This window comes from Ranitomeya variabilis, chromosome 4 (genome assembly GCF_051348905.1).
Source record: "Ranitomeya variabilis isolate aRanVar5 chromosome 4, aRanVar5.hap1, whole genome shotgun sequence".
Taxonomy (NCBI): domain Eukaryota; kingdom Metazoa; phylum Chordata; class Amphibia; order Anura; family Dendrobatidae; genus Ranitomeya; species Ranitomeya variabilis.
The window spans coordinates 259,667,314-259,681,474 of NC_135235.1; the positions used below are offsets into that span (position 1 = coordinate 259,667,314).

The 14,161-nt window shown below is 50.2% G+C and overlaps 2 protein-coding genes across 3 annotated transcripts in view; one reads left to right on the forward strand and one right to left on the reverse strand.

The window, feature by feature from the left end:
- DRAXIN (dorsal inhibitory axon guidance protein) overlaps positions 1-3,526 on the reverse strand; it is a 46,773-nt gene extending 43,247 nt beyond the window's left edge. Inside the window, exon 1 of one of the 2 annotated variants that reach the window (XM_077249682.1) lies at positions 3,402-3,526. The gene's annotated coding sequence lies outside the window, so the exon portion shown is untranslated. Of the gene's footprint in view, positions 1-3,345 lie in introns of both variants that reach the window. The other variant, XM_077249681.1, reaches the window with a different exon arrangement.
- MAD2L2 (mitotic arrest deficient 2 like 2) lies at positions 3,415-12,338 on the forward strand. Its single transcript, XM_077249684.1, has 9 exons — positions 3,415-3,629; positions 3,867-3,914; positions 5,377-5,495; positions 6,783-6,854; positions 8,245-8,345; positions 8,912-9,006; positions 9,700-9,773; positions 11,047-11,139; positions 12,040-12,338. The coding sequence occupies exons 2-9, from the start codon at positions 3,875-3,877 to the stop codon at positions 12,079-12,081; spliced, it is 636 nt and encodes a 211-aa protein (XP_077105799.1). The 5' UTR covers positions 3,415-3,629; positions 3,867-3,874; the 3' UTR covers positions 12,082-12,338.
- Positions 12,339-14,161: the final 1,823 nt, after the last annotated feature.

A 14,161-nucleotide genomic window follows, 5' to 3' on the forward strand; every position in this document is an offset into this window, starting at 1 on the left:
GCTTAGATTCACCTGTATATTCTGCTCCCTCAGACTGTATCACACACAAGGCTTAGATACACCTGTATATTCTGCTCCCCTCAGACTGTATCACACTCTAGGCTTAGATACACCTGTATATTCTGCTCCCTCAGACTGTATCACACACAAGGCTTAGATACACCTGTATATTCTGCTCCCTCAGACTGTATCACACACAAGGCTTAGATTCACCTGTATATTCTGCTCCCTCAGACTGTATCACACACAAGGCTTAGATTCACCTGTATATTCTGCTCCCTCAGACTGTATCACACACAAGGCTTAGATACACCTGTATATTCTGCTCCCCTCAGACTGTATCACACACAAGGCTTAGATTCACCTGTATATTCTGCTCCCTCAGACTGTATCACACACAAGGCTTAGATTCACCTGTATATTCTGCTCCCTCAGACTGTATCACACACAAGGCTTAGATACACCTGTATATTCTGCTCCCCTCAGACTGTATCACACTCTAGGCTTAGATACACCTGTATATTCTGCTCCCTCAGACTGTATCACACACAAGGCTTAGATACACCTGTATATTCTGCTCCCTCAGACTGTATCACACACAAGGCTGAGATACACCTGTTTATTCTTCTCCCCTCAGACCGTATCACACACAAGGCTTAGATACACCTGTATATTCTGCTCCCTCAGACTGTATCACACACAAGGCTTAGATACACCTGTTTATTCTTCTCCCCTCAGACCGTATCACACAAAAGGCTTAGATACACCTGTTTATTCTTCTCCCCTCAGACCGTATCACACACAAGGCTTAGATACACCTGTATATTCTGCTCCCCTCAGACTGTACCACACACAAGGCTTAGATACACCTGTTTATTCTGCTCCCTCAGACCGTATCACACACAAGGCTTAGATACACCTGTATATTCTGCTCCCTCAGACTGTATCACACACAAGGCTTAGATACACCTGTATATTCTGCTCCCCTCAGACCGTATCACACACAAGTCTTAGATACACCTGTTTATTCTTCTCCCCTCAGACCGTATCACACACAAGGCTTAGATACACCTGTATATTCTGCTCCCCTCAGACCGTATCACACACAAGGCTTAGATACACCTGTATATTCTGCTCCCTCAGACTGTATCACACACAAGGCTTAGATTCACCTGTATATTCTGCTCCCTCAGACTGTATCACACACAAGGCTTAGATACACCTGTATATTCTGCTCCCCTCAGACTGTATCACACACAAGGCTTAGATTCACCTGTATATTCTGCTCCCTCAGACTGTATCACACACAAGGCTTAGATTCACCTGTATATTCTGCTCCCTCAGACTGTATCACACACAAGGCTTAGATACACCTGTATATTCTGCTCCCCTCAGACTGTATCACACTCTAGGCTTAGATACACCTGTATATTCTGCTCCCTCAGACTGTATCACACACAAGGCTTAGATACACCTGTATATTCTGCTCCCTCAGACTGTATCACACACAAGGCTGAGATACACCTGTTTATTCTTCTCCCCTCAGACCGTATCACACACAAGGCTTAGATACACCTGTATATTCTGCTCCCTCAGACTGTATCACACACAAGGCTTAGATACACCTGTTTATTCTTCTCCCCTCAGACCGTATCACACAAAAGGCTTAGATACACCTGTTTATTCTTCTCCCCTCAGACCGTATCACACACAAGGCTTAGATACACCTGTATATTCTGCTCCCCTCAGACTGTACCACACACAAGGCTTAGATACACCTGTTTATTCTGCTCCCTCAGACCGTATCACACACAAGGCTTAGATACACCTGTATATTCTGCTCCCTCAGACTGTATCACACACAAGGCTTAGATACACCTGTATATTCTGCTCCCCTCAGACCGTATCACACACAAGTCTTAGATACACCTGTTTATTCTTCTCCCCTCAGACCGTATCACACACAAGGCTTAGATACACCTGTATATTCTGCTCCCCTCAGACCGTATCACACACAAGGCTTAGATACACCTGTATATTCTGCTCTCCTCAGACTGTATCACACACAAGGCTTAGATACACCTGTATATTCTGCTCCCCTCAGACTGTATCACACTCTAGGCTTAGATACACCTGTATATTCTGCTCCCCTCAGACTGTATCACACACAAGGCTTAGATACACCTGTATATTCTGCTCTCCTCAGACTGTATCACACACAAGGCTTAGATACACCTGTATATTCTGCTCCCTCAGACCGTATCACACACAAGGCTTAGATACACCTGTATATTCTGCTCCCCTCAGACTGTATCACACACAAGGCTTAGATACACCTGTATATTCTGCTCTCCTCAGACTGTATCACACACAAGGCTTAGATACACCTGTATATTCTGCTCTCCTCAGACTGTATCACACACAAGGCTTAGATACACCTGTATATTCTGCTCCCTCAGACCGTATCACACACAAGGCTTAGATACACCTGTATATTCTGCTCCCCTCAGACTGTATCACACTCTAGGCTTAGATACACCTGTATATTCTGCTCTCCTCAGACTGTATCACACTCTAGGCTTAGATACACCTGTATATTCTGCTCCCCTCAGACTGTATCACACTCTAGGCTTAGATACACCTGTATATTCTGCTCTCCTCAGACTGTATCACACTCTAGGCTTAGATACACCTGTATATTCTGCTCCCCTCAGACTGTATCACACACAAGGCTTAGATACACCTGTACATTCTGCTCCCCTCAGACTGTATCACACACAAGGCTTAGATACACCTGTATATTCTGCTCTCCTCAGACTGTATCACACACAAGGCTTAGATACACCTGTATATTCTGCTCTCCTCAGACTGTATCACACACAAGGCTTAGATACACCTGTATATTCTGCTCTCCTCAGACTGTATCACACTCTAGGCTTAGATACACCTGTATATTCTGCTCCCTCAGACCGTATCACACACAAGGCTTAGATACACCTGTATATTCTGCTCCCTCAGACCGTATCACACACAAGGCTTAGATACACCTGTATATTCTGCTCCCCTCAGACTGTATCACACACAAGGCTTAGATACACCTGTATATTCTGCTCCCCTCAGACTGTATCACACACAAGGCTTAGATACACCTGTATATTCTGCTCCCCTCAGACTGTATCACACACAAGGCTTAGATACACCTGTATATTCTGCTCCCCTCAGACTGTATCACACACAAGGCTTAGATACACCTGTATATTCTGCTCCCCTCAGACTGTATCACACACAAGGCTTAGATACACCTGTATATTCTGGTCATGTATCACACACTTGGCTCAGATGTACCTGTTCATTCTACATCTTAATATAGCATCATTATGTATAATACAGCATATTCACACCCAGTGCGGATCCACAGGAGGACTACAGGTCCCAGACGCACACATCCATCAGCAGTGGCAAACGGCTCCATTTCTCCGGCGGCGCTAGGACCTGTGGGAGCCTGGGAGAAGGAGGCGAGACTAAGGCGTGATGGGGGCGGGGCTTGTGTCGTGACGCCATCACTGGTGCGACCGGGCTCCGTAGATTTGGCGAAGGCGGTGGTCGCAGCCGGTGTCAGGGTCGCTCAGGTCCGTATACGGGGGGCGCACTGGGGAGAGTCGTGTCTGTGCCCCGTACTCTCTGCCATTAGTGTCCCTCCTGCTTTTATACCCAGGAAAACACATGGGAAGAATAAGAGCAGTGCTGCCACCTGATGAGCAGTGCGGATACTACACACAGGCGACTCCATTGTGGCAGGCAGTGGTCTCCAGTCAGTGACCGCAGTGTGTCCTCCTGTAACTTGTGTCTGTACTTTTATTTCATAGATGGAACCATGACGACGATCACACGGCAGGACCTGAACTTCGGGCAGGGTGAGGACGGTCTGCTGGACGCGGGGGGGCGGTCTGTGCCGGACGCGAGGGGGCTGTCTGTGCTGGACCCGAGGGGGCTGTCTGTGCTGGACCCGAGGGGGCTGTCTGTGCCGGACGCGAGGGGGCTGTCTGTGCCGGACGCGAGGGGGCTGTCTGTGCCGGACGCGAGGGGGCTGTCTGTGCCGGATGCGAGGGGGGGGCGGTCTGTGCTGGACGCGAGAGGGCGGTCTGCGAGGGGGCGGTCTGTGCCGGACGCGAGGGGGCGGTCTGCGAGGGGGGGCGGTCTGTGCCGGACGCGAGGGGGCGGTCTGCGAGGGGGGGCGGTCTGTGCCGGACGCGAGGGGGCGGTCTGTGCCGGACGCGAGGGGGCGGTCTGTGCCGGACGCGAGGGGGCGGTCTGTGCCGGACGCGAGGGGGCGGTCTGTGCCGGACGCGAGGGGGCGGTCTGTGCCGGACGCGAGGGGGCGGTCTGTGCCGGACGCGAGGGGGCGGTCTGTGCCGGACGCGAGGGGGCGGTCTGTGCCGGACGCGAGGGGGCGGTCTGTGCCGGACGCGAGGGGGCGGTCTGTGCCGGACGCGAGGGGGCGGTCTGTGCCGGACGCGAGGGGGGGCGGTCTGTGCCGGACGCGAGAGGGCTGTCTGTGCCGGACCCGAGGGGGCTGTCTGTGCCGGACGCGAGGGGGCTGTCTGTGCCGGACGCGAGGGGGCTGTCTGTGCCGGACCCGAGGGGGCTGTCTGTGCCGGACCCGAGGGGGCTGTCTGTGCCGGACCCGAGGGGGCTGTCTGTGCTGGACGCGAGGGGGCTGTCTGTGCTGGAATCACCGCGTCCAATACATTGTGTGGGTCACATTTATCTTTCAGATGATTGCGTCTCCACAAGAGAAATAAACATGCTGCAGTCTGGAAAGACGCGCCACATGTCCGTCTCCATGGGTGTCCGCGAAATCCCATCCACTATGCTGTAACATCCGGCCACTGCGGGTTTGATGCTGCAGAAGTACGCAGCGTCCAACCCGCAGGACCTCTGGATGGTGAGCTCGTACCCTCACTGTGCAGGGTGCAGTCTTCAGATGATGTCTCATGTCCACGTGTGAGGTCATTATCAGCAGGAGCGATCAGCCGCAGCGCTTTACAGTTCAGCAGTTCATACACAACGGTCATAAGTAGCAAAGTTTCAGATAATACAATGATTAAATCCCAGATAACGACGCCTGTGAGAGCCGACAATCTACAATGTGGGGGAGACACAAGGTACAGGGGCGCATTTACAATGAGGGTCCCTCCATCTTGGGGGATATAGCCTGCATGACGTAGTCACCGGCCAGTGTGTGTGGGGCTTTTGGGTGCGGCGGAGTTTGATGGAGAATTATGGACTTTATATAAAGGACTCTGGGTGGGGGTTATAGGGGTAAATCCTGGGTCTAACGGTAAATATTAACCTTTTCATTGCTGCTCTCCTCAGTGGTGGCAGACATATTGTGCGAGTTTCTGGAGGTGGCCGTCCATCTAATCCTGTACGTCAGAGAAGTCTATCCCATCGGGATCTTCCAGAAGAGGAAGAAGTACAATGTCCCAGTGCAGGTACCTGCTCCTCGGGGGTCATTGTGACGTTGACCTTACAGCTGGTAATCTTCTGCTAGGCCCTTCCCCGTCCTTCCTCCCCTCCCCCGTCCTTCCTCCTGGCATTATATAGATTGCACTTTTAATTAGATTGATTTCCAGTAAGTCCCGGGGTCACAGGAAACGTCGTAATCCTCCCTGCACAGAGCGCGGCTCATCCTTGGTTAGTTGACTTGATGTGTGATCTGCCGTAAGGGGAGAGGAGCGTCCTCTGCTTTTTCTTTGCTAGTATAGAAAAGTAGGAGACAAAAAAAGCGCAAATAGGGTCTTATCCTCAGGATTGCTTCTAATCAATTATGAGAGAACTGCTCACCTGGTGGTACACAGTAAAGGCGTGTAGTTTGTCAGCTGCTGCAGATCCACAGGTCGGCGCTGCGACCTCTTAGAGACGTTATAATAGATGAATGTGGATAAAATCCGCGCTGCTGCGACAAATAATGGATCCAGATATAGTTATAAGGTGTTCGGGTGGTTTATTTATTTATGAATAAACCACTCGAACACCTTATAACTATATCTGGATCCATTATTTGTCGCAGCAGCGCGGATTTTATCCACATTCATCTATTATAACTGCTTTTTCTTTGGACATTACTGCTTGTAAATAAGTGCATATGTCATAACTAGTGATGAGTGAACATGCTCTGATTAGGTGTTATCTGAGCATGCTCGGGTGCTAACTGAGTGACTTTGGAGTGCTCAAAAAATGTGCCAGTCCCTGTGCCTGCATATCTCACGGCTGTTAGACAGCAGCAACACATGCAGGCATTTGCTGTTTGTTAGACAATCCCTGCATGTGTTGTCGATGTCAAACAGCTGAGACATGGAGCCGCGGGGACTCAAAAATATTATTCGAGCACGTCAAAGTCACTCGGTTCACACCAAGCATGCTCAGATAACACCTTATCCCAGCACGTTTGCTCATCACTAGTCCTAACGTCTGTCTGAGAATGGAGCGAGTGAGAGTCCTGCCCCCCACTGATTGAGAAAACCTTCAAGTCCTGCCCCCCCCCCACTGATAGAGAAAACCTTCAAGTCCTGCCCCCCCCCCCCCCCCCCCCCCCCACACACACACACACACACACACACACACACACACACACTCACTCATGTTTCTTTCATTAGATGCCTCAGCTGCTTCTCTCTTCCTCCCACATGCTTTATACTTCTGCACTTCTCTTCCCAGAAGCAGAGCTGATGCCTAAGAGGAAATGAAATGTATTCAGTTGTTATATTTTCCTGCTGTAGATGTCCTGTCACCCTGAGCTGAACCGCTACATCCAGGACACCCTGCACTGCGTGAAGCCGCTCATAGAGAAGGTGAGGACGAGCGTTCTCCAGGTTCCGGAGACGGTCTGTGGTTCCGTGCACCACTTCTTCTCCCGTCTGTCCTGTGGTTACGCGCTCTTCTCCTCCTCCCGTCTGTCCTGTGGTTACGCGCTCTTCTCCTCTCGTCTGTCCTGTGGTTACGTGCTCCTCTTCTCCTCCTCCTGTCCGTCCTGTGGTTACGTGCTCTTCTCCTCCCGTCCGTCTGTCTTGTGATTACACGCTCTTCTCCCGTCCGTCCTGTGGTTACGTGCTCCTCTTTTCCTCTCGTCCGTCCGTCCTGTGGTTACGTGCTCCTCTTTTCCTCTCGTCCGTCCGTCCTGTGGTTACGCGCTCCTCTTTTCCTCTCATCCGTCCGTCCTGTGGTTACGCGCTCCTCTTTTCCTCTCGTCCGTCCTTCCTGTGGTTACGCGCTCCTCTTTTCCTTTCGTCTATCCGTCCTGTAGTTACGCGCTCTTCTCCTCCTCCTGTCCGTCCTGTGGTTACGCGCTCCTCTTTTCCTCTCGTCCGTCCTTCCTGTGGTTACACGCTCCTCTTTTCCTCTCGTCCGTCCTTTCTGTGGTTACGCGCTCCTCTTTTCCTCTCGTCCGTCCTTCCTCTGGTTACGCGCTCCTCTTTTCCTCTCGTCCGTGCTTCCTGTGGTTACGCGCTCCTCTTTTCCTCTCGTCCGTCCTTCCTGTGGTTACGTGCTCCTCTTTTCTTCTCGTCTATCCGTCCTGTAGTTACATCCTCTTTTCCTCTCGTCCGTCCGTCCTGTGGTTACGTGCTCTTTTTCTCTCGTCCTTCTGTCTTGTGGTTACGGGCTCCTCTTTTCCTCTCGTCCGTCCTGTGGTCACGAGCTCCTCTTTTCCTCTCGTCCGTCCGTCCTCTGGTTACGCGCTCTTCTCCTCTCATCCGTCCGTCCTGTGGTTACGTGCTCCTCTTTTCCTCTCGTCCATCCGTCCTGTGGTTATGCGCTCCTCTTCTCCATCTCCTATCCGTCCTGTGGTTACGCGCTCCTCTTTTCCTCTCGTCCGTCCGTCCTGTGGTTACGGGCTCCTTTTTTCCTCTCGTCCGTCCGGTCTGTGGTTACACGCTCCTCTTTTCTGTCTGTCTTGTGGTTACATCCTCTTTTCCTCTCGTCCATCCGTCCTGTGGTTACATGCTCTTTTCTTATCGTCCGTCCGTCCTGTGGTTACTTGCTCTTCTCCTCCTCTCGTCCGTCCTGTGGTCACGCGCTCCTCTTCTCCTCTCGTCCATCTGTCCTGTGTTTACGCGCTCCTCTTCTCCTCCTCTTGTCTGTCCTGTGGTTACGCGCTCCTCTTTTCCTCTCGTCCGTCTGTCTTGTGGTTACGTGCTCTTCTTCTCCCGTCTTGTGACCCCGTGATTTCCTACACATTTGCAGAATGATGTGGAGAAGGTGGTGCTGGTGATCCTGGATAAAGAGCACCACCCGGTGGAGAGATTCGTGTTTGAAATCGCGCAGCCGCCTCTGTTGTCCATCAGGTAACGGAGCCGCTCTGTGAGATCAAGCTTGAATGGCAATCGCTGAAGTCTGGGCAGTGGCCGTAATTCACGCTGATCACATTACTGCGTGCGATCGGCTGTGCTCAAGGTCTCCTCTAAAGCTTTACTCCAGAAGCCATTTTTTTATTTGTAGGGCAACTACTTAAAGGGGTATTCCCATCTCCAAGATTCTATCCCTATATGTAGTAGTTGTAATATTAATAATACACTTCCATAGCCAAAAAGCATTTCTGATGACCTGAACTGGAATTGCTTTCTGGGCCTCACATGGCTGTATTATATAGTTGTATATTTAGAGATTGCCTTTGGGTTGGGGCTGCATCGCGTGACCGGTCGCATTGAAGTCTATGGCATGTGATTGGTGCCTGACTGTACCATGTGACATACATGAAGCTTCTGGAGCAGGACACAATGCGACTTTTTAGGGAATCGTTAGATGCTTCGTCACAATGTGTCAGCAGGATCGTGATGTCGCCGTGTATCCCTGATATTAGTCTTCTGCGGTGAGGGAGATTCATGGCGTCTTTGTTCTTGTGTCCTTAAAGCTCGGACTCGCTGCTGACTCACGTGGAGCAGTTACTGCGGGCGTTCATTCTCAAGATCAGCGTCTGCGACGCCGTCCTGGACAACAACCCGCCAGGTACTCCTCATCCACTAGGTGGCGGTAATGGTAAATCTAGAGAGCGGTGCCATCTGCTATCACCGGGGATGTGCGACAGCCAGCACCGGGTCACTTGTAGCCTCTTACAGGGGTTATTCTCATTTTACGGAGTCATGATGTACTACTGGACTATGTCATTATTTAATGATTGGGGGGTCACAACTCCAGGACCGCCATTGATCTGGTAACGGTGAGGCAGTAAAGCAGATTCAATGCTGTGGCGACTGTTCGACAGCCACAACACATGGCAGGGATAGGCCAACAGCCTGAGACATGCAGCTGCGGGGACTCAAACATAATATTCAAGCATGCCAAAGACACTCGGTTAGCACCCGAGCATGCTCAGATAACACCTTATCCCGGCACGTTCAGTCATCACTAGTTACCACTGGATTTTTACTGCACAGTGGACTCCATATTAACAAAACCCAAGGAGAAACTGAATTTTTTTTCACCATTTTATGACACTTGGGATTTTAATCCAATTTTCCGTACATTATATGATAATCGTATCGATAGAAGCTACAGATCTTCCCACAAAAATAAAAAGCACAAAAGTGCTAAATGGCCACAAGAGGAAGGGGTTAATGTGTGATATTATAGTCCCTCCGCTTTCTTATATCTAGTGGCAGATCGGCCTCATCCGAGTTCATCACCTTGTTGCTTTTGCAGGCTGCACATTTACTTTACTGGTCCACACCAGAGAAGCTGCTACGAGGAACATGGAGAAGATTCAGGTTATAAAGGTAATGCAGGAATGGAGTCCGGTGCAGAAGTTTTCATCCCTCAGGATTAGAGTTGGTGCAAATCGATTCCCAGGACCCGATCCAGCAGCCGCCTCGATCTGTGGCTCCAGGACGGGAACCCTGAGAACTGTCTCCTATCTGTGGCTACTCTTGTGAATAGGTGACGGCTGGACGAGGAGCACCGTGGACGCCGTCAGAGGCCGTTCTCGGAGCCTCCGTCCTGCAGCCACAGATCACTGATGCGGCCGCCGGTCCGGATCCCGGGAATCCCTCAATGGGAAATGTAATTTTCTGACAATCATGCACTCGACATAACCTGTATAAATGACACTGGCACTTTATAGTCCTGTAATTCTGCTGGGTTGGCATGTAACCAGGCCCATAGTGAGCGTACAGGAAAATGACCGGTGTGTGTGATCCGCTGATCCTCTCGCCTGGAGCGTGACCGGTGTGTGTGATCCGCTGATCCTGAAGCGTGACCGGTGTGTGATCCGCTGATCCTCTCGCCTGGAGCGTGACCGGTGTGTGATCCGCTCATCCTCTTGCCTGGAGTGTGACCGGTGCGAGTGATCTGCTGATCCTCTCGCCTGGAGTGTGACCGGTGTGTGTGATCCGCTGATCCTCTCGCCTGGAGCGTGACCGGTGTGTGATGCGCTGATCCTCTCGCATGGCGCGTGACCGGTGTGTGATCCGCTGATCCTCTCGCCTGGAGCGTGACAGGTGTGTGATCTGCTGATCCTCTCACCTGGAGCGTGACCGGTGTGCGATATGCCGATCCTCCTGCCTGGAGCGTGACCGGTGTGCGATCCGCCGATCCTCTCGCCTGGAGCGTGACAGGTGTGTGATCCGCTGATCCTCTCGCCTGGAGCGTGACAGGTGTGTGATCCGCTGATCCTCTCGCCTGGAGCATGACAGGTGTGCGATCCGCCGATCCTCTCGCTTGGAGCGTGACTGGTGTGTGATCCGCCGATCCTCTCGCCTGGAGCGTGACCGGTGTGTGATATGCCGATCCTCCTGCCTGGAGCGTGACCGGTGTGCGATCCGCCGATCCTCTCGCCTGGAGCTTGACCGGTGTGTGATCCGCTGATCCTCTCGCCTGGAGCGTGACCGTTGTGTGATCCGCCGATCCTCTCGCCTGGAGCGTGACCGGTGTGTGATCTGCCGATCCTTCCGCCTGGAGCGTGACCGCTGTGTGAGCCGCTGATCCTCTCGCCTGGAGCGTGACTGCTGTGTAATCCGCTGCAGGGTTTGTGATGTTCTCCTTCCTCCCCAGGATTTTCCCTGGATCCTCGCTGATGAGCAAGACGTACACATGCAGGAGCCGCGCCTCATACCTCTCAAGACGATGACCTCCGACATATTAAAGGTCAGTAGCTCCACACACGACATACACATTGCAGACCCCGCAAAAACATCTCAATAGCTAAGAAATGTTACTATGCTGAAAAGGAGAACGCCGGTGTATGGCGACCGTCTGCGTACAGCGCCACGGAGTGTGTTGGCATTATAGAAAGAACAGGACGTAACTCTTCACTATAGGACACTGACGTGCGAGCCATGTACAGCTCTGGGCTGCGGCGGCCATTGATTGACCCCAACGGTCACATGGATAAACTGCACATGATGAGGTGTAAGGAAGTCACCGCGGACCACCACAGTGCCGATGCTGTAAATCTGAGCAATTATTTCCTTTTCCCACATAAAAAAAAATACATATATATTTTATATGTCATGGAAAACCCCTTTAACGCTTCTTCTTGCTATCCTGAGCTGTACTTGGGCAAGGAGGGAAAGACTTGACCGTGCTGAGGGTGCAGGGAGCTGTCTTCTCCCCTCACTCACTATTAGTACTGATGGGACGGGAAAGTAACATCTTAGTTTGGGCAAACAGTTCCTGAAGAACCAACCTTACCTTCCTTAGGGGTGAAGGTGCGTGGTGCACGTTGTCCACCTGCCCTGCCTCAATCCTGAGAGTTCTGTGCCAGCAGCCACCACTAGGGGGAGCTGGTGACATACAGACCTATACAGTGAGCGCCCTCTAGTGGTGGATAAGTGATTGCAAAGGAAAAAAATAAAGTATTAAGTCTTTAAAATAATTTCTTTATAGAGAGGAAGGAGAAACCCCCCCCCTCACTGCTGTGATATATGCATTACAGGCTCCACAGCTGCTGTATGTGGCATGGAGGGACTAGATACAACTGCACTTTTTGTAATTTTGCTTGTTCATCACATTGTCGGTAACGATGGATCTTGTTTTGTTTTATAGATGCAGCTTTATGTAGAAGAGAGAGCCCATAAAAGCACTTGACATCCGAGTGAGACCAAATCTACCTCCGTTTCCAGTTCTGTGGACTTAAAGGTCACTTACCAGGCGGTGTCTGACGCTCGACCCTCCTTATGCCGGACAATATTACAGCAATTCGCCCACGTGTGCTGATCGGCGCGCAGGACTCGGCCACCATAGACTCTCTCCCTCTGTCTCCTTATTGTACATAGCTTTCACCTTGTTACTTTGTATTTTACGGATATTTCTTATTATATATGCTAAATAAATGAGGAAAACTACTGAGTATACAAGAGGTCACCACTTGTAATAGGGAAATGTATTCTTTCTATACAACTGTATAATATCTTTAAACCAGAGCTTCATTGGGCAATAATCTGTAATTGCTGGTTTAGGTTCTAGACTTGTATTTATGATGGATGAGTAAAGAGTGAACTGTTAAGTGCTGAGGACCAATACACACTTTACACCGATGGGGACAATCACATACCAAGCTAGACAGCGTAATAACATCAAGGGTAAAACCCAACTAAGCCAGAGATCTGTTTTGGTTTTTTTTTCACTTGGATACATCACATATCCTCAGTTACATCCTGTATTATATTCCAGAGCGGCACTCACTATTCAGCTGGTGCAGTCACTGTGTACATAGATTACATTATTGATCCAGAGTTACATCCTGTATTATACTCCAGAGCTGCACTCACTATTCTGCTGGTGCAGTCACTGTGTATATACATTGCATTACTGATCCTCAGTTACATCCTGTATTATACTCCAGAGCTGCACTCACTATTCTGCTGGTGCAGTCACTGTGTACATACATTACATTACTGATCCTGAGTTACATCCTGTATTATACTCCAGAGCTGCACTCACTATTCTGCTGGTGCAGTCACTGTGTACATACATTACATTACTGATCCTGAGTTACATCCTGTATTATACTCCGGAGCTGCACTCGCTATTCTGCTGGTGCAGTCACTGTGTACATACATTACATTACTGATCCTGAGTTACATCCTGTATTATACTCCAGAGCTGCACTCACTATTCTGCTGGTGCAGTCACTGTGTACATACATTACATTACTGATCCTGAGTTACATCCTGTATTATACTCCAGAGCTGCACTCACTATTCTGCTGGTGCAGTCACTGTGTACATACATTACATTACTGATCCTGAGTTACATCCTGTATTATACTCCGGAGCTGCACTCGCTATTCTGCTGGTGCAGTCACTGTGTACATACATTACATTACTGATCCCGAGTTACATCCTGTATTATACTCCAGAGCTGCGCTCACTATTCTGCTGGTGCAGTCACTGTGTACATACATTGCATTACTGATCCTCAGTTACATCCTGTATTATATTCCAGAGCTGCTCTCACTATTCTGCTGGTGCAGTCACTGTGTACATAGATTACATTACTGATCCAGTTACATCCTGTATTATACTCCAGAGCTGCACTCACTATTCTGCTGGTGCAGTCACTGTGTACATACATTACTGACCCTGAGTTACATCCTGTATTATACCTCTGAGCTGCACTCACTATTCTGCTGGTGCAGTCATTGTGTACATACATTACACTACTGATCCTGAGTTACCTCCTGTATTATACTCCAGAGCTGCACTCACTATTCTGCCGGCGCAGTCACTGTGTACATACATTACATTACTGATCCCGAGTTACAGCCTGTATTATACTCCAGAGCTGCACTCACTATTCTGCTGGTGCAGTCACTGTGTACATACATTACATTACTGATCCCGAGTTACAGCCTGTATTATACTCCAGAGCTGTGCTCGCTGTGTACATATATATTCTGTACATTAATGATTACATTCGGGACCAGGTGAGATATGAACTTATCCTTCTGTATTTTCAGTTGTTTTTCTCCATGTGAATTTGGTTCCTTTTTTCCCGATCAGTGATTGGTCAGGATATTCCGCTCGCTCCGCCACGGCCTCCTACCTATCAGTCTCGCACACATTGGTCTTTGCTCACGGCGTCGCCCAGTACCGGGTCCTCTCTTCCACCCCAGCCTGCGCTCCGGATCTTACACTCCTGCAATGTGCGAGACCCTCCTCAGACT

Excerpts from the sequence above, each read along its gene's own strand:
- MAD2L2 (XM_077249684.1), top strand. The coding sequence starts at position 3,875 with ATGACGACGATCACACGGCAGGACCTGAACTTCGGGCAGG. Across the intron at positions 3,915-5,376 it reads GGACCTGAACTTCGGGCAGG|TGGTGGCAGACATATTGTGC; the intron begins GTGAGGACGGTC and ends TGCTCTCCTCAG. Across the intron at positions 8,346-8,911 it reads CCGCCTCTGTTGTCCATCAG|CTCGGACTCGCTGCTGACTC; the intron begins GTAACGGAGCCG and ends GTGTCCTTAAAG.